This window comes from Delphinapterus leucas, chromosome 17 (genome assembly GCF_059928025.1).
Source record: "Delphinapterus leucas isolate spDelLeu-1000000601 "Yukka" chromosome 17, BTC_Dleu_Yukka2, whole genome shotgun sequence".
Classification (NCBI taxonomy): Eukaryota; Metazoa; Chordata; class Mammalia; order Artiodactyla; family Monodontidae; genus Delphinapterus; species Delphinapterus leucas.
Genome location: NC_143145.1, coordinates 39615796 through 39635416, shown reverse-complemented (window position 1 = coordinate 39635416; position 19621 = coordinate 39615796). Strand labels below are relative to the sequence as shown.

The following is a 19621-nucleotide window of genomic DNA, read 5'->3' as shown; positions in this document are numbered from 1 at the left end:
AGTTTGCACTTTCTAGTTTTATACAAATGGAGTCATACAGTACATACTCTTTTTTCCCTGGCTTCTTTCACCTTCTTTCACTCAGCGTAATTATGTTGAGATTCACCTATGTTGCTGCATGTATTTATGTCTGAGTGGTATTCCATTGTATGGGTCACTCTGACTCTCAGAATAAGCAGTCTTCATTCCCAACCCAGTTGCCTCCAGGAAAGAGGTTTCAGAAATGACGTTTTATATTTCTCTTAACTTTGCCATGTCCAAGGAATTAGGATTCTGAGTTTACTTAGGCCAGGCCTGATAGTAACTCTTTTAGACACAGCTTGCTTTGTCTTTCAAAGCATTCCTTCCTTTAAATTTTACCTAAACTTCATTCTGCTGCAAGTTAATAAACCTAACTTTGTGGGGCTACTGGTATGTTCCTGGTGAGCTTCATCAGGTGGGCTTTATCAAGTGACATGAATGTTCATGACCACATCAAATGCAAAACAGTAAACAGTGTATAACTCCATTTTTGTTCTTAAAATAAAAACTTAAAAAGATGACTACAAAGTTATATATGAAAAATGATTATACCTGTATTACCAAAATAAACATTTTCTTTTTAAGATCAAAGGAGAGTCACGGAAAAAGAAAGATGACAGGATTTTACATAATCAATACTTGCAGGCTGCCAAAAGAACAGGCAAACCCAGCTACTATTATTGTATAATAGCTTAATTCATAAATCCACAGGTGCTAACCTAGAATGGGCAGTGGAACTTCTTAGGAAAGTCATCATCCTTCATGTCTGTGGAACCAAAACATAAATGTAGAATGATAAATCTACTTTCATAAATATAAGTGGAATTTGGAACCTTTTAGAGATGAAGTAGTTCCAATGACATCTTCTAAGTTTTGGCCTTGTAATTTACACAACCTTCAATTATAAGTCTGTATAAAGCTTCGCAAGAGTAGCAGTTTATTTTTATTATTTACCAATTAAATAATTACCATTTATTATTTACTTTCTATTGTTTGAGAAAGCCTGTTTTTAGTTCACTTAAGACACTTGCTTACATGCTAATTATCATTTAATGATAAAACACCAGTTTCCTTACAGGGAAATGTAACTTGAAAACCCTACGGCAGCCCCGAATACCATCTTTGTAACTGAGATCTGAAAATTCATTTCTTACTAACGCTACCCAGATATGGTCAACACTGCAAAAAAACCCCAGAATTTTGCAAACTCCTTTTGTGATCTTGCCCAAAAGCTTAAAATAAAACGCAACAAGGAATCTACGTCTACATGTAAAACACAATCCAGTATGCCTCTTATTTCTTATTAAAGCTACAAACGAGTAGGAAAAGAATACTGCCCACGGGCTTTCCAACTTTTGTATTCCGGCGACTAATAACAGCGAGAGCAAGAGCGAAGGAGAGAAACCACACAAAAGCGCCCTAGCCAGGCAGGCAAATGGTAGACACGCAATGTGGGTAAGTTGGCCGTGAAGAGACAAACCCAATTTGTGAACTAAACCTATGCGCTCAAAGAAGAGTGACCGGTTTCAGACTCGGCTGAGCCCACCTGGAAGCATCTAGCTTCCGGTGACCCAGGGAGAAAAAGCCGCTTCCACCCCGACACCACTACCAGAAAAAGAATGGAGAAAAGAGACAGCTACTAGGGCAATTTTGACCCAGACCCCGTGACCCGGTTCCTCGCTCTTCGCCCTCTTCCACACCCCGCAACCCCCAGGCTTCGCCGAGAGCCCCTCCCCTGGACTCATTCAAAGCGCCACGTCTCCTAGCTCCGGGCCACCAGCCATCCCACAAAGACTTCCTCCGGTTAACCCCTCCCAGCCACCCGCCCAGAGTCACCGATCCCCAAGGCTCGGCGCCGCCACCAGGCCCGAAAGGGTCACCGCCAACTGCAGCCGCGGCGCGCTAGCTCCAACGGCTCCAGCCCCGCCCGGCCTCGCCCGCGCCCACGTGACACCCCACGCCCCGCCCATCGGCGTCCACGTGACCCGCTGCCCTGCTCCTAGTCTACGCTCGCTGCGTGGATCGCGGCTGGAGCCGCCATTGTTCCGCCGAGGGAGGACAGCGGGGCCTGGCCCTGGCGCGGAGACGCCGCTTAGCGGCCGCCGCTGGAGACACTCCCTCCCGCCGCCCCCCTCCTCCTGGCGGCGGCGGAGTGAAGCTGACGGGGGGCACTGGGAGCCCCCTGTCCTCCTGGCGGCGGCAGCGGCCGATCCCCGGCTCCAGCGCGAGGGGCGGCCGCAATGCGCTCGGCCTGAGGCGGTCCGGCCTGGCCTTACCTTGCTTCCTTTGACTGTTCCACGGCGTCTCTGCGCCCCGGCGTCATTCTGCGAGTGCCCCTGACGGGAGGGAAGATGGCTACACGGAGCTGGCTGGACGAGCTGGCCCAGCAGGCCGAGGAGGGCTCAGCCCGGCTGCAGGAAATGCTCTCGGTCGGCCTAGGCTTTCTGCGCACCGAGTTGGGCCTCGACCTGGGGCTGGAGCCGAAACGGTACCCGGGCTGGGTGATCCTGGTGGGCATGGGCGCGCTCGGGCTCCTGCTGCTCTTCCTGCTCGGCTACGGCTGGGCCGCGGCTTGCGCCGGCGCCCGCAAGAAGCGGAGGAGCCCGCCTCGCAAGCGGGAGGAGGCGGCGGCCGCGCCGGGCCCGGCCGCTGACGACCTAGGCGTGCTGAAGAATCTCAGGAGCGAGGAGCAGAAGAAAAAGAACCGGAAGAAATTGCCGGAGAAGCCCAAAGTGAGTAGGGGAGGAGTGGCGGGAGAGTTGGGGCGAGGGGCCAGCGGGGAGCTCCTCGAGCTTGCGGGAGGCCAAACGCGAGCCGCCCCAGCCGGGAATGGAAAAGGAAAAGAGTGAGGTTAGTCGAGAGCCGGGACGCAGTCTCCCCAGGCGGAGGAGGTGATCGGTGGACACGTTTCTTGGAGAACGGTGGAAACTCAGGAAGCATGGGACCGGTGGGGAAGATGAGTGTAGAGGAAGGAAGTTAGACAGTGTGGGGTATGTTTAAATAGAAGCGCCCGGCGGTCAGGTCATTTTCGGGAACCTTGACCGCCGGAACGACATGCCAACGTCCCCGAGGCCTGCTGGGTCGGCTGCATGTGTGTGCGGAGGCTGATGGGACCTGACGGTGGGGAAGTTGTGGCAAGACTGCGCCGGGGAGGCAGAGCCTGGCTCAGGTCACACTGAGATGAGGAGATACGGCGGCCTGCAGACTCCGGGGCTGACTTGAGGCTTAAAGGTACCCAGGTCTGGACGCGCTTCCATTTTAGTTGGGACTGTTGAAGGGAGACGGTGGCCCCCTCTCATTCCAAGGTGCCTGTGGCAAGTGGAGGCCGGACCTGGAGCAAGGCAAGAGGGGGGTCTGTTTTCTCGGGTACTCGGGGCTCCGGGGCCCCCCGAGAGAGCGCTCAGGCAAGTTCGGCGGAGCGGTGTGGGCGTTTTGAAATAGAGTAAAGGGATGACAGAGCAGAAAGGCGCAGGCTGCGCGAGGCGTTCCGGCACCGATTTACCGGGCCACGTGTGGAAATGCAGAGAGCATCACAGCCGTTTTAGCATGCCTTCGCGTTTCATTTCTGCGGCCTTTATGGCCATTTCCCCACGGTTCTCCCATTGGAACGTTCATGGTTTTATTCATTTAAAAAAAAAGTACCGTGCAGTTGAACAGGGTATGGAGGGTGTGCAAAATGAGAAGCAGCTCCTAACCTATTTTTATAGCCACTGGATTTAGCTCTTCCCCTTTTCAGTACGATAAAGTACAATACTGTGTGACCTGCGCTCTGATTTTTGCTGGATACTGAGAAGTATACACGTGAGAGTTAAAGTCAGGCATGGAAACTAATACAGGAGACAGATTCAAAAATAATTCTAAAATTTTGTAGACTGACAGGTGCTGTAGAGGTGTGAGCAGTATAAATGAGGGTTGGAGAGTGGGAGACTATTTGCATTGGAGGCATTTAGGCAAGTTATTGGAGGAAGTGAGATCTAAGTTGAAGCTAAAGTAATGAGAGTATGGTTGGTAACAGTACAAAGGATAAGGTTGTAGTAGAGATGTGACAGGTCACAGTTACTGCATTATTAGGTCTAGATTAGACTTGCTGATTAAGAGGATGCAAGATACATGCAAGACCTGGAAAAGGATACAACTTTGTCAGTGTGAATACCACCTTAGGTTAGGAAAAGAGAAAATACAAGTGACTTGGAACATAGGTAATTATATTTAAACTTGTAGAGCGTATCAGGGATTACCAGAAAGTAATGTTATGATGGAAATAAAGAACCTGGCTCCAAGACAGGAAAGAAGGTGATCTTGAAAAAAACACATACATTAATAAGCCTAGGACCAGTGTGGATGAAGCAGGATGTGAAAATTTCAAAGCCCTGTTTGGGACGTCTGGAATTTCAGATAGACTTGGGTCAAGAGACAGGTGCTCCAAGAGCCCACACGAAGTGCATCACAACACTTGGATGACCCATCTGAAGAAGGAACACAGACAGGCTCCTGTGGAACTTGCGCTGTGAAATATGCTCATCAAACTTAGTACTTATTCCTTCTCCTTTTCATTTGAGTTAAGGAAAGGGGGATGAATAAATAAATCCAGTATTATCTTTGGGGAGTGGAGAATGGGAAGACTAACGGAGTGGTTGAATGTTAATCACGTGAGAAAACGTATTTGCCTACCTAATGGTAAAGTTGTGTTGGAGAAGTTCATCAGCACAAAACTGGCTTTCAAATGTTTTTGCAACCTACAGTGAAAACATTTTACATTGCAATACCCCCCACACATATATCAAACTATTCTATTTGTTTTTCTTTAATGATATTTGTGACCCACTAAATTGGTTTCATATTTGATTATGAGGCGTGACCCACAGTTAGAAAAACACTGCTTTATAGGGTTAAGAAATATAAGCTTCCATTTATTTAGTTAGTACTCATATGGTTTGCACTGTGCTAAATATTTACTTGGGGAAAAGCAGGATACTGCTTGCAAATTGAAGGCAGTAAAAAGGAAAACAATATTCATATGTCTCACAGTGAAGGAAATACAAAAGTAAAAGCTTAGTTTTTCCCCAGGGAGCTGCTTATTCCAGTTGTGGAAAAAGATATCAGAAAACCCTAGTGTGGGCCCAGGTGGCCAGGAAAAACCTTATCACCGAATTTGACTTTGAAAGTGGGGAGGAGCAGGATAGTGGGAGAGACTGAAGAAACAGCAATGGCTCAGGGGAGGAAGACTTAACTCTGTCAGCCTGGCAGGAATTAGGACCTCTAAATTTGAGTAAGGCATTTAACCATGCTCCGATTAGCTTATCTTGTTTATAAATTGAAGATCTTAGTTGAGTTAAAACACTGCAGGATTCCTCAGCGTGTTAACCCTAACTACTTGCAATAGACTTACTTTGGGGTTTTTTTTTGGTCGTGCCACATGGCCTGTGGGATCCTAGTTCCCTGACCAGGGATCCAACCAGCGTCCCCTGCATTCAAAGCATGGAGGCTTAACCACTGGAGCACCAGGGAAGTCCCTGCAATAGAGTTACTTTGAATGCTTGTTAAATGGTGTAGATTCCTGAGTCCTACTACATATCTTGTAAATTCAGAATCTGTGGAACTGGGTTCAGGGAATCTGCATTTTTAACAAGCTCCCTTGCCTATGAGTTTGAAAATCATTCCCTGCAATAGGGCCGTAAGATCCATAGTATAAGAGAGATTTCTAAATGGAGTCATGTTTAATCTTATGATCCATCTTTTATTACTACATCATTCTGATAAACATTTTAAGATATACTTAATTCTGATTCAAGTGGAATCAGTGATGTCAACTACTGCAGTTTTTTAAAAGGACATTTCATATTTGTTTAAATACTTTATTTTCGTCCTTTCAGTCCATCCTTTTTAGTCTTCTCTTAAATCATTCCAAATTTTACAACTCGAATTTTCAAAATTTGTTTCTAGTTGCCGCCTTTTATTTGTAGAATAGATGTCGTTTAGCTTTTTAAAATCTATTCATAAGCATTTTTTTTTAATTCTTATATCAGTTTGCTTTTTATCCCCTAATTTCTTGCCATAAGTTTTGGGGGGCATGAATTGCAGTTCGTTCCCCTGTTAAAAGTGAAGGGAGTCATGAAGGGGGCAGCACTTTTCACTGGGCTTAGCTCTTGGCATTTTTGGAAATCATTGTTTTCATACATGTATTTTTCATGACATCTAGTTCATTGTGAGTGTTAAATAGGCACTCAGTAAATATTTTTTGCTTGACTTAATCTGTGCAGTGATATGGACGGATGTAAGATCTCAGATAACTGGTCTTTAACAATTGTTGCTTTGAATTTCAGCTGGAAGCAGGTAACCAAGATCATCGTCAAAGAAAACTCATTTTAGTGGACAAGTTTTTTTCATATTAGTTTAGGAATTTTCATAAAGATTTGCCATAGTGCGATTGTTAATATCTATAAGCTCAGTAAATAAAAGAGTAGTGTTTTGTCTTGTTTGCTACTGTATAACCTTGCACGGTGCTGGCAGTCAATAAGTAATTATTGAATGCATAATATAGTAAGATGTCCCACCAAAGTATTTATGCAACATACTCCTATTTTTCATGCCTAGTAAATTCCATGTGAGCCACCTTTTTATTTTTACAGTGGAAAATGGCTGTGTTTGCCTCATCTGGCTAAAATTTTGTAAGGTCCATCTTTCTACAGCCAATAAATCATTCTAATAGTATGCTGTGTCTTTTGTAGTCATTACTTCTTTTCCAGTTTCACTGCCACTGCCCTGCTTTTGGACTTTATTACCTTTTGCTTAGGCTGTCCTAAGCATCCTAACTGGTTTTCCTGTTTCCAGTCCCTTTGTTGCCAATCCTTTCTACGCACTCATACCAGCTAAATCTTTTAAAGCCCAGCTCTGATCAAGTGACTTTCAAGTTCACATCTTTTCAGTAGTTCCTCAGCACCTGTTGAATAAGATCCAGTGACATGGCACTCAAGCCTTTTCATGATCTAACCCCATCTTAGATTTATCTCATACCATTAGCCCTAAGACATTACCATTAGCTAGACGTCAGTGTCTCTTTATACATATTATCTTTTTCTATTCATATTATTTTTTCTAAAAGGCCTATTTTTTCTGTATGTCTACCAATTTCTACCTATCCTTCAAGGCCCAGCTACATTGCTGCCGTTACTATAAAGCCTTCTCTAGCTCTCCAGCTGGAGTTAGTCTCTCTTTTTTTATATTTATTTTATATTTTTTATGAGAGCTGAAACAAGAAGGCAGAGCATTGCCTGGGAATGTGCTTGTAGGATGACTCAGATCTTTTCACAGTTCTGTGCATGCCCAGGAATGACAAGTATTGATTTTGGGGTTAGAAATAAATTTTAGTGAGTAAGCAAATTTCCAATATGGAATCTTCAAATAGTGGTGATCAACTGTTTATTTGCCTGTGACTATTCCTCTCATCTCCAAAACCTCATGTCTAGATGTACACTGAATTTCTTCAATTAGAAACCTGATGTTTGTCTCAAAAACTTTAACATCGCCAAAACAGGGCTTATAATTCCCTGCCCTCTTCCAGTCTTCCCCATTTCTATAAATGGTAAATGACTCTGCCATTCCTTCAGTCATACAAGCCAAAAATCTAAGAATTGTTCTTGGTTCTTCTCTTTTCCTTACCTCCTCATCTTCACCTCATATCCTAATCCTTCAGCAAGTACCATCAGTTTTATCTCCAAAACATATATTTAGTCCAACTATTATCACCTTAACTCACCTGTACAGCAGTAGCTTCTGTTGGCTGCCCCCAGTGCTTCCTCGACACCCTAGTAAGGAGTCTTTTTAAAAACAAGCCACAGGGGCTTCCCTCGTGGCGCAGTGGTTGAGAGTCCGCCTGCCGATGCAGGGGACACGGGTTCGTGCCCCGGTCCGGGAAGAGCCCACATGCTGCGGAGCGGCTGGGCCCGTGAGCCATGGCCTCTGAACCTGCGCATCCAGAGCCTGTTCTCCACAACGGGAGAGGCCACAACAGTGAGAGGCCCGTGTACCGCTAAAAAAAAAAAACCACAATCTTGCCTAAAACGAACATTTCAGTAGCTTTTGCATTTAAAATCTAAACTTCTTTCCTATATGGCCCAACACCTGCTTTTTTTCCTAAGCAGTTTTGAGTTGGTTTCCTCTCATTTGCTACCTTCACCTATAGTAATCTTTTTCAGTTCTTCAAACTCTCACAACCCAGTACCTTTACATGAGCTGTTATTAACACTTCTGGAACCATCTTGACCCCACTGTTCTAATCAGCCTTTAGATCTCACTTTTAAAACTCACCTTCCCAGAAAATGCTTTCCTGATCACCCTATTTGAAATAGGCATCCCCTTTTATTTTCTGTCTTAACCTCTTATATGTGTTTCCTTTATTGTAGTTTGTAAATTGTCTAGTAACTTACTCATTTACTTTTGCTCAGGGTCTTTTCTCTCCACTAGATTATAAGCCTTGATATGGGATAGCAAGCAGTGACTGGCATATAACAGCCTTTGATAATTATTTGTTAAACTAAATGCTAAATGAAGTATCTAAAATGACATCTCACTGTTTAGTTGAATAATCTAAACTGTTACGGGGCTAAATAAATTTGTCTTTTAAGATATTCTCAATAGAATTATATCTTTTATTCATAGGTGGTAGTTTTGCCATGTCATCCCAGGTATTACTAAAGTTACGTGTCATCTACAGGGTTTTCTTTTTCCCTTTAAGTCACTAGTCCCCTTAGTTTCAAGTCTTAGAAGAATACTCATTTGATTTAAAAATCTTCAGTGATAGGTAAAACAAACATTCCTCATTTTACCGAAAGGAATCTTGAGTTTCAGAGAGATTAAGTGACTTATTCAAGGTCGTAGAGCAAAGGCATTTCAAAGACAAAACAATATCCTGATTTCTAGTCTAAGAACTCACTGTTATTTCCATTATACCTCTTTGATTTTTTTTTTAACCTCTCATTTTGATAGCATGTTCCAGGATATTGCATTCAGAGAACAAATCTAATTTTCTCAGTGAATTACAACTTTATTGCTTTTAAATTTTACTTTTAGAATCAGAAGTTTCTGCTGAAAATTATAATGACCTTTACAGAATCTCCAGAATTTTGACTCTATTTGTTTGGTTACATGACAGGACTTTTTTATCCTGTCATTTTCTTCTGCTAGAGGCCTTGCAGAAAAGACCTTCAATAGTTCTGACAGAAAAGACCTTAAATAGTCGTGCTCATCTTAAATACCAAGAGCAGCAATAAACCCTCCGAACACTTGTTTTTGTTGCACTTTGGCTTTATTGAGGAATGTACTACTTCTCAAGGTTGTGAGAGCCTTGAAAACATTTTTAAATGATTATTACTATTATTACCATTCAAACAAAATCATAGGATCTCTGTGAGGAGTTGGTGTTATCTGACCAGTTTTATTTGGCCGCGCTGCACGGCTTGTGGGATCCTAGTTCCCCGACCAGGGATTGAACCCGGCCCTTGGCAGTGAAAGCGCCGAGTCCTAACCACTGGATCACCTGGGAATTCCTCTCCAGTTTTTAAATTTACTCTGTTTTCTCTCCAGCTATGCTAGTGGTTTTCAAACTGTTCCACAGAATGCCAGTATTCCAGAAGGCATCCATCAGGATCTGAGAAAGAATTACATGGATATGTGTCTGCTGTATCACCTGTAATCCTTATCTCAGTACCCATCTGACATAAAGCCTTGAAAACCAAAGCTGTATTTACCGTTTCAGAAATCATCTTTAGAATAATTTGGCCATGTGATAGGTATTGAATGTCATCTCTCTAACCTATAAAAGTAGCCCTGAGCATCCCTGATGCAGTCAACAAAGAGATGTTTTGAAATCCCTGCAGAGGATTTAGTTTTGGCTAGCTGTTGAGAAGGCACAAGGATCTTTACCCTAAAGGAAATAACTCAGGATATATAGGAAGATTTTGCAAATTTGATTTATAGGCCATATTTGTAAGATTATCCTCTTAGTTTTTAGGAGTTTAAAATTGGGGGTGAATTTAAAAATAAGTTGGTAAATTACTGTGACTGAAGCTGTAGTTTCTGTGTATGTTTAGTTTACGTAATTGATATGTGCACAACATTTGGCAGGAAAAAACACACAATTTGTGTTTTCAAATAAATGACAAGAAATTATTCTATCTTGAATATGTATCAGCACTCTTCACAACTAAAACTAAGAAACTGACAAAGACTTAGTCTTGTCCATTAAATGAGATAATGCATGTGCTTAGCACATGGCAAATACTTGGAAATTATTAGATCTATCAGCTAAAGATGATATCTCTTGAATTTCCATGATGCCTTGCCTTTATTTTTTTTTTATCATGGACATAATATGTAGTCTTATGCTTCCTGTATGCTCAGTATAATTTCCAGCTAAGTAAATTAAGACTCCAGTGAAGTAGTAACTTGTCCAGGGTGATAGACATTTGGGATTCGATCGTGGTCTCAGCTTGCCTTCAAAACTCATACTCTTCTCCTTAAAGAGGCTGGGGAATAGGGCCGGGTGGAGGGCGGGGCGGGTGGAGGCAGAGTACATCTTTTGTCTGTTATTTTATGTGGACCTTTTTTTTTTTTTTTTTTTTTTGCCATACGCGGGCCCCTCACTGTTGTGGCCTCTCCCGTTGCTGAGCACAGGCTCCGGACACGCAGGCTCAGCGGCCATGGCTCACGGGCCCAGCCGCTCCGCGGCATGTGGGATCCTCCCGGACTGGGGCACGAACCCGTGTCCCTTGCATCGGCAGGCGGACTGTCAACCGCTGTGCCACCAGGGAAGCCCTGTCTGTTATTTTAGTGTGCGCTATTGTATACCTGTGTTCTTCCTTTGCTTTGGTCGAAGCTTCTCAAGGGCAGGAATTGTGCCTCACTTGTCTTTGTTTCAAGGTTTTAAGGGTTCTGCATATTACTCTACTGAGTTCACTTACTGGATATTGAGTGAATGAACATGAATGATTATTGTGTAATTTTTTTAGAAAACAGTGAAACTGTAAGCAGCTTTTTAAAAAAGAAAGATAGTATGACATGTCTCTAGAGCAAGCCTGGACTATTTTTAGCCTCTGAGAGGATACATTTACTCATCATTTGTATTCTGTTAACTTCCCAAAAGAATTTGTGTCTGGAGCATTGGGCCCATTGGATACATGTACAGTTTGTTAGCTCTCTTGACCACCAGGACTTAACGTTTATTTTGAGCTTGCTAGTATGAAAAATGACTTGAGTGCTGGAACATGGGATGAGGTTATGGGCCATCATAGCTTTGGAGAGGAAAGGATATTGAAGGAAAGAAACTGTTTCTTGAGCAAGTAAAGTATGCTTTCACATGTTTTCTCATTTACTGTCACTTTAACAAGTTACATAAGACAAGTTACGTATTTTCTTCATATTTACAGATGATGAAGTTGAGGGTTAAGTCAAGGAAAATGCTTAAAGTCACAGTGATTAAATATGGAAGTTGGGCCTTAATCCCAGCTTGTCCATTCCAAAGCCCGTAGTCTTTTCATATTTCACTTATTTTTTTGGTAGTTAGTAGACTGCCCTTCTAGTTTCTAAACTTAAGAAGTGGACTTCCCTGGTGGTGCGGTGGTTAAGAATCCACCTGCTAGTGCAGGGAACATGGGTTCGGGAAGATCCCACATTTCGCAGAGCAACTAAGCTCATATGCCACAACTACTGAGCCTGCGCTCTAGAGCTCACAGGCCACAACTGTTGAGCCCACGAGCCACAACTGCTGAGCCCGCAAGCCACAACTGCTGAGCCCGTGAGCCACAAATACTGAGCCCATGTGCCACAACTGCTGAAGCCCAGGCGCCTAGAGCCCATGCTCCGCAACAAGAGAAGCCACTGCAGTGAGAAGCCCACACACTGCAACAAAGAGTAGCCCCCACTTGCTGCAACTAGAGAAAGCCCACGCGCAGCAATGAAGACCCAATACAGCCAAAACTAAATAAAATAATTTTTTTTTTTTTTTTTTGCGGTACGCGGGCCCCTCACCGCTGTGGCCTCTACCATTGCGGAGCACAGGCTCCGGACACGCAGGCTCAGTGGCCATGGCTCACGGGCCCAGCCGCTCCGCAGCATGTGGGATCCTCCCAGACCGGGACACGAACCCGTGTCCCCTGCGTCAGCAGGTGGACTCTCAACCACTGCGCCACCAGGGAAGCCCCTAAAATAAAATTTTTTTTAAAAATTAGAAAATAAATAAATAAACTTAAGACGTTTCCAAGTAATTTGAAGTCATGGTTTTTACATTTCGTGGCTAAAAATAAAATTTATATAACTAAGTGGAAATAGGATTCTAAATGCTTTCATTTTAGAAGTGTCAAATGTTAAACCTTGTATATGCTTACCTTAGCTATAGATTCTTCTGTAATTTAGAATCAGTTTAACAGATATATAAAGGCCACTCAAATGGAGTAGAAGTCTATTATTAAGCATATCTTATTATTCTGAACCTTAAAACTCTCAGAGGGCAGATTCCTTTCATATGTCCTTGTCCCTGAGGTCCCTATGTGGTGCCTTGTACTTAATTAATTAATAAATGTTTATGGAATTAGTAAATTGGAGATTGACTAACGTGAAGAATTTTATTTCCTTGAGTAGTTATCAAATAAGACCCTGTTCCCCTGCTGTGTGGCCCCCTCCTCCATTTTATTTTCCTGATTGTCAGCTAGGTGTCTTCATTCTGCCTTATCACCCTCCCAACACACACACACGTTCTTTTGTGAATGTATTTTTTAAAAGGATCTGGGATGGGAGTTGAGGCAATGTTTAATAACAAGGCTGACATGGCATTATCTACAAGTTTATCCATGTAAGGAATGATTATATCATTTTTCTGTTACTGGTTGATTTTCACCAAATTTGAAGGACATTTTGGGGTGGTCTAATTTAAAATATAGATTGCATGCTATATATAAAATTAACTTTGGTTGGCCCTGGAGGGGAACACCTCAGAATTTTCCAGAGAATTTTAAACCGGGGTACAGCAAGAGGCCCATGTAATTCTAACCTGTAGAAACAGCACCATATATATTATAAAGTCTCTATGATCAGAGAAGATACTTTCATGTAAAACCCAGCATGGAAGTCATATTGGATTTGAAGTGTTAGTTTGCGATTAGTTCTTTTCATGTGAGCAGATCTACGTAATATGCTTCCATTTAGGGATTTGCTAATTTAAATGTGGTTAATGCTTTACCAGGACAAGGCTTCCTTGACCAGCTAGTAGAGATCAGATTAGTGCTGTTGATAGGTAGGAGAGGCACAACCATCAAAGTGTATCCTCTTTTCCTGCTACCTGAGAATGCTGTTGACTTTTCCCTTGGGATAGGGGGCTTATTATTTCATGGTGTCAGGCATTTGTGGGGAGCTGTTGGTGACTTACGGAACCCCAATAGTTATGAGACCTATATAAAGCCCAAAAGTTAGTGGAAAATTGGGAAATCTGCATAGGCCAGAACTGCAGTTCTAGCCGCTACATAAGTTGTTGCAAAGAAGGAAGTAAAATTGGCACAGGTTGGAATGTGGGACCACCTTTGGCTTGCTGATCATTGCAGAGCCTATGAAATGGAGACTGAGTGTTCCTATGCTGGTCATTGATTGAGGACTTCAGACTTTGTATTTGTCCAGAAGGAAAGATTTTTTCATCTTTCATTTGGGAGGCTCTATCAGCATTGTTTGCAGTTGTCTCAAAGGAATTGCATTGAACTTTTTAGCGGTTTTTAAGATAGTTTTTAACCACTTAATTTCACCTTTTTACAGTTAGTATATAAATTAAAATGACCCAATTTAGTCATTTACATGAGTAAAATGGAGGTATCATATAAGTGACTATGATAGTTTGCTGAAGGGATTAGTTAAATGAAGTTTCATAGATGTGAGGCTTGTGAGCTGCCACGTGAAGAGAGGGAAACTGTGGACTTAGAGCTGTAAGATTGGTCAGTTGGAGTAAAGCTTACATGGAAAGGTGAGGACGACCCCAGAAAATCAGAAAAAGTAAGTTTGACTAGCCTGAAATAAGAAATGGCATACGAGAACTGACAAGTAAGATGGTGATACGGGAAAGTAGAATTAAATGAAGTTTTATATTCCTGGTGTGGATATGGCTCTAAGCCCAAATTCCTTTCTGGGGTTTCTGACCTTTCTCAATGCATTGTCTCCTCCACCCCTCCCTGCCCCCGCATATACATAAACACAGAGAAATGAGAAGAGACAGAGTTAAAGTGGTAAAACAGCCCAGAGGAAAGAAAACCAAACCGAGAGTGAGGACGCTTGGTTTCAACATTAGCTGTCTGACTTTAACAAGTTGCTTAAGACTCAGCATATTAAATTTGAGTTAATTAGGAATTTAATCAGCTAAAAGACAGCTTTTGTTTGGATTTTTCTGCCATAAATCTTTGGGAAGCCTACAGATTGGGTTTTGGAATATTAATGGTTTCTCTTTCCAACTGCATATCCCTGATAATTTTGCACAAATGCAGGTAATGTCACATTAGAAAAACTTTGAACATTCATATTGTTTTTGTTACTATAGCTCCGCTGTAATAAGTAATCTGGTGGAAATCTGTTCTGCAAGAAGTAGAAATAAAGCAATTTAAACTAGTGTATTGATTTACTAACTTACTGTGTTGAATATGAGAAGAATGGGCAAGTGAAAAGTAGTAGTAAGATCCAGAAAGAAGAGGTTAGAAATACAGATACCTGGGAGATACCTGGGCCCTTTTCTTCAAAGTTCTGAATCTAAGTATATTTCTGGTGATGGGGCTCAGAAATGCTTCATTTAAAAAAAAAAAAAACCCCAACTGGTGATTCTGATTAAAAGCCAGAATTGGTGTTCAGAGTCTTAATTCTACTCATGAACACCCCTAAGTGCTGTCATTTTATTTTGGGGTTGTTAGGAAAACTGAGGTAGCCTTTTTATGTGGCAGTGGGTTAGTAAAGCTTCTTAATCCTAGAATAGTAGAGCTATTAGATTGTAAGATTACAGGGGACATTAGCGATTATCTAACACAGAGACCAACAAACTGTGGTCCATGGACCAAATCTGGCCCTCCACCTGTGTTTGTAAAGTTTTTTGTAACACAGAGGTACTCATTCCTTTATGCATCATCTATGGCTGCTTTTGTGCTACAGTAGCAGAGTTTTGTAGTTGCGACAGAGACTCCATAGCTCACAAAGCCTAAAATAATTTCTGTCTGGCCCTTTACCAAAAAAAGTCTGTGGACTTTTGAATAGATCAGACCTATCACTTTTATAGATGTAGAAAAAAACTCAAAGATAACGAGTGAAATACTCTGAGATTACACAGCCAGTTGGTGGTCAGAGTGCAAAGACAATTTAGTTCTTTTTCCTGCTTCCATTCCACTATTTTTTGTTGGAGGTACTGATGCCTGGGTGAAATCAGAAAATAAATTTGTGGTACAGTTTTGCTTATAAGTTCATTCTTTATTATATTACAAGATGTAGTTCCTAGGGACAATAGTCTTAGATAACACAGCTGTACAAAAAACGTTTTAATTTGGGTCGGGGGTAGAATTTGATTGTTGTATATTCTGTGTCCTGAGTACAAATCTTTGATTTGCTCTGCCAAGCAGTTTGGTAACAGAATCCATTATTGTTGCTGTGCAGCCAAACGGACGGACCATCGAAGTGGCTGAGGAAGAGGTCGTCCGAACTCCTCGGAGTGCAGCAGCTAAGCAGCCATTAGAGACACACAAGAAAAATGAAAAGGTTAGTTGGGAGCATGTGAAATTATATGCAAGGCTCTTAATAAAGAGAGTGACATATAAAATGTTACATGTACACCCCCATTTAAGGAAAACTAAAAATCTGAATTTATCATAGCGATGGATGGGTGGTGGAGGTTTAAGTAAGTTGGTTTTGTTTGTTTGTTTTTTAAGGAGGGACGTATCACCAAGTATTTTAAACATTGCTGTGACATTATTAAGTTTTCATTTTGCCAGGAACAATTTATTCATGACTTGAGCATCTTTTATATGAGTAAGGTTCCAGATATGTAACATACCTCTTATTGGAAAACAAAATTGTGATACCTTTGTTAATAGTGCACTTTTGGCATGGAAAGCTTGGCAAAATTGTTCTATGGTATTAAGTGTTAATGTAGATTTCTATTGTGACAGCGACATAATCATCTACTTATTAGATACAATTTGAATTTGTTTAACAAAGGAAAAATTCTGTACTCAGGTCATTATTAAAAGGTTTGGATGTGCACTCTTAAGTTTTCAAATAAGACAATCTATTATACCCCGTTAATGGTACATTCCTGGGGTTTTATTCATTTTCCAGTTGCCAGTGTTAGAACCATCCCGTTTTTATTTGACTTAATTTAGTTTGTAAGTAGGAAAAATGTACAAGACTCTGTTAACAGTGGTACCTCCTGCTGTGGGCGAGAGACTTTTTATTTAATTCTTTTTGGTACATTAAAAATTGCAACCTCCCCCCACCCTTTTTTTTCTAACCCTTGCATGCATAGCTCCTTTTCAGGGAAAATGAACAAAAAAACAACCACAGGTAGGTAAGTGGTTTCTAGGAACCAAGGTGCCACAACTCCAGCCCTGTAGAGTAGTGGTGTGAAGTGGTTGGTACAATTTCTTAATGCTCATAATTTCAAAATACCACTGAAGAACTGGTGAGATCAATTCTGCCCTGTAACCCGGTGAAATTGGTCTAGGGCCAAAACAGCTGCAGGTAGGATGGCTTAAAATGAAGGATGGTTGTGGGAAAGAATTAAATATATGTCTGACTTTGCCTTTGGCAGAAAAATAAATAGTAAATTACTTTTATTAACAAATAAGCATACAATTTAGGGATTGTGAATTTACACTGTGAATAGTTTATATGCTTAAAGTAGATGTATACTTCTCCCATCTAGTGTTTCCTTGTTCCTGGGCTTTCTCTCTACTAGTGAGCATTTTATACTTAACTCCTGCTTCCACTCCCTGAAAAATCTGTAGTTGGAATAATTAATCAACTAACATTCATCTCTGATTGATTAATTATATATAGATTGTATGTATCAGGATGTAAAACCATAGTTTAAAGTTTTAAATCATTCTGAAATCTCTTATGCTAGAAAGTAGTTATAATGGTTGACATTTGTTAAGTATCTAAAACATGGCAGGCACTGTGCAAGGTGAGGTCTGTGTATATATCGTACATAATTACTTATTTAATTATAAGTAAATATATTTACTTATAGTAGGGACAACTTATTGAGCACTTACTGGGTGTACTTTTAAGACTTTATAGAATATTTATACATGTTACTTTAATTATCCTTGCAAGAATGCTGAGGAGGTGGTATCATATCTTACAAATAAGAAACGTGAGGCTTAAGTTACCTAAGCTTTTAAAAGTACAGTCAGTTCTAACCTAGACTAACCTGACTCCAAACCTGACTCCTAACCTGACTCCAAAGTCTGTGCTTTTTTACTGCTCTGTATTATTTCTGATCCTTTCAAAAACTCTTCCAGGCAAATAGCATTAGTCCCATTTACAGATAAGGGCTCTGAAGCATAGAGGGATTGTGTGATTTCTCTGAGTTCATACGTAGTTTCTGAACTGGGATTTGAACCCAGCTCATTCTGATGCCAAAGCCCATGCGCTGTTTAATCACTTGACAGAACCACCTCCTTTCAGTTGCCATTGCTTTTTTAGTGCAAGGCTTCTACCTTTGGTTTGTCACCTATTTGATTTGACTTTTTGCATAATAATAAATGCTACCACTGGCGCTTAATGTTTCTTTTCGCAATCCTACATCTTGAATTTATGCTTTTTAACTTGGTTCAGTCCAGGTGACTCTCATTTCAGTTAACTTTTTATGCTATTGTGCTGTATGCTTTTGTGTGTTTTAAATATGTGGTGTTTTTTTTTTAAGACTTCTTACTGTCTTTTTTCGTAAATAAACATCTTACGTCTACTTATGCACCTAAATATATATTATTATGTATTTGTTTTCCTCTCAGAGCCACGTTAGGCACTTTAAGAAATACGGTTTGCCCGTAAAGCAATTGCACTCTATGCAGTGATTTTTTTTTTTTTTTGTGGTACGCAGGCCTCCCACTGTTGTGGCCTCTCCCGTTGCGGAGCACAGGCTCCGGATGCGCAGGCTCAGCGGCCATGGCTCATGGGCCCAGCCGCTCCGTGGCATGTGGGATCCTCCCAGACCGGGGCATGAACCCGTGTCCCCTGCATCGGCAGGCGGACTCTCAACCACTGTGCCACCAGGGAAGCCCATATGCAGTGATATTGAATACCTTGTCCTGTCACTTGAGTAAGCCTTATAGATAAAACTGTCTAAAAACCGTATATGACAAGAGCTATAGATATTGGCTCTGTAAAGCAAGTTAAGCTACCAGGTCCATTTGGGTATGAAGGTTAATGCTTCATTGATGCTAGTGTCTAGTAGAGTATACATTGGATCATTAGCCAGGCTGAATGCATTGTGCTATTTAATGATGAAGAGAATAAGGAGAAATGTAAGATGTACTTACCCTCAGAGAGATTACAGTCTAGTTAAGGAAAGGCAAGCATAGGATAAGATACCAGGTAACATACGGCCTTGACTGCCAGGTATTCAGAGAAGTAAGATTATCCTATTTGGGTAGCCAGAAAAGATTGACTTAATTGGACTCTTGAGGATGGGGATGGTATTTCAGTGAGTAGTAGAAGTGGGGAGGCCAATTTTGGCAGGGGAGAGAAACAAATGAACACAGTCAGTCATTGTTCAGCTGAAACAAAACAACATATTCAGACTCAAGGGAAAGCCCTAGACAGGTTTGACTGGTCAGGGTGGGGTGGGGTATGATAAAAACTTAGATATCCTCAGCTGGCAGCAACATTTGTGATTAACAAATCAGCATTGCATCTGTGATTGTAAAGGTCTGAATTAAGATAGAAGTGTAAAGATGGTTAGTAAGAAAAATAGCAAAAGCAAAAATGTATAAAATTTGGTCACCATCAGGTTGTTGCAGACAAAGTCAGTGGTGTCCTACTGAAATACTCATTCATTATAAATATTAACAAGTTCTTACATTTTCGTGATGCTACACAGAGTACAAAATGTTCTCACATCTCTTAATCCTAATGCACAGGGAGGAAGGTAGTATCATTTTTTTTATACAGCTCATTGAAAAGGGTTTAATGAATTGCCCAGGATCACATAGCTAGTAAGTAATGCTCTCTCAGTTTCTTTGAGGTAGCAGTTCTCAAAGTATGGTCCGTGGACCCCTGTGAAGGCGTTCCAGGGACCTTTTTGTTGGGTCCCAGAAGACAAAACTGTTTTCAGAGTAATTAAGACATTGTTTGTCTTTTCCACTGTGTTAATATTTGCATTAATGGTGCAAAAGCAGTAGTGAGTAAAACTACTGACGCCTTAGTACAAATAAAGGCAGTGACACCAGGCTACTTGTAGTTGAATTCTTTACTGCAATCCACTTACTTGGAAAAAAAAAAGGAAAAAAAAATAAAAAAGCTAATTCCACTTAAGAGTATCCTTGATGAATCTGAAAAAATGATCATTATTCATTTTATTAAATCTTGACTT

General features: G+C 41.3%; 1 protein-coding gene across 4 annotated transcripts in view; it reads left to right on the top strand.

Annotated features, from left to right (window-relative positions):
- The first annotated feature begins 2017 nt into the window (after positions 1–2017).
- The window catches only part of MTDH (metadherin), a 53465-nt gene continuing 35861 nt past the window's right edge, over positions 2018–19621 (top strand). Inside the window, exons 1-2 of one of the 4 annotated variants that reach the window (XR_016388370.1) lie at positions 2018–2753; positions 15682–15783. Coding sequence is in view for 3 of the 4 variants with exons in the window: in XM_030760030.2 (XP_030615890.1) it covers positions 2373–2753; positions 15682–15783 (483 nt within the window). In the remaining variant the exon portion in view is untranslated. The remainder of the gene's footprint in view (positions 2754–15681; positions 15784–19621) is intronic. The other 3 variants (XM_030760030.2, XM_030760036.2, XM_030760034.2) reach the window with 3 other exon arrangements.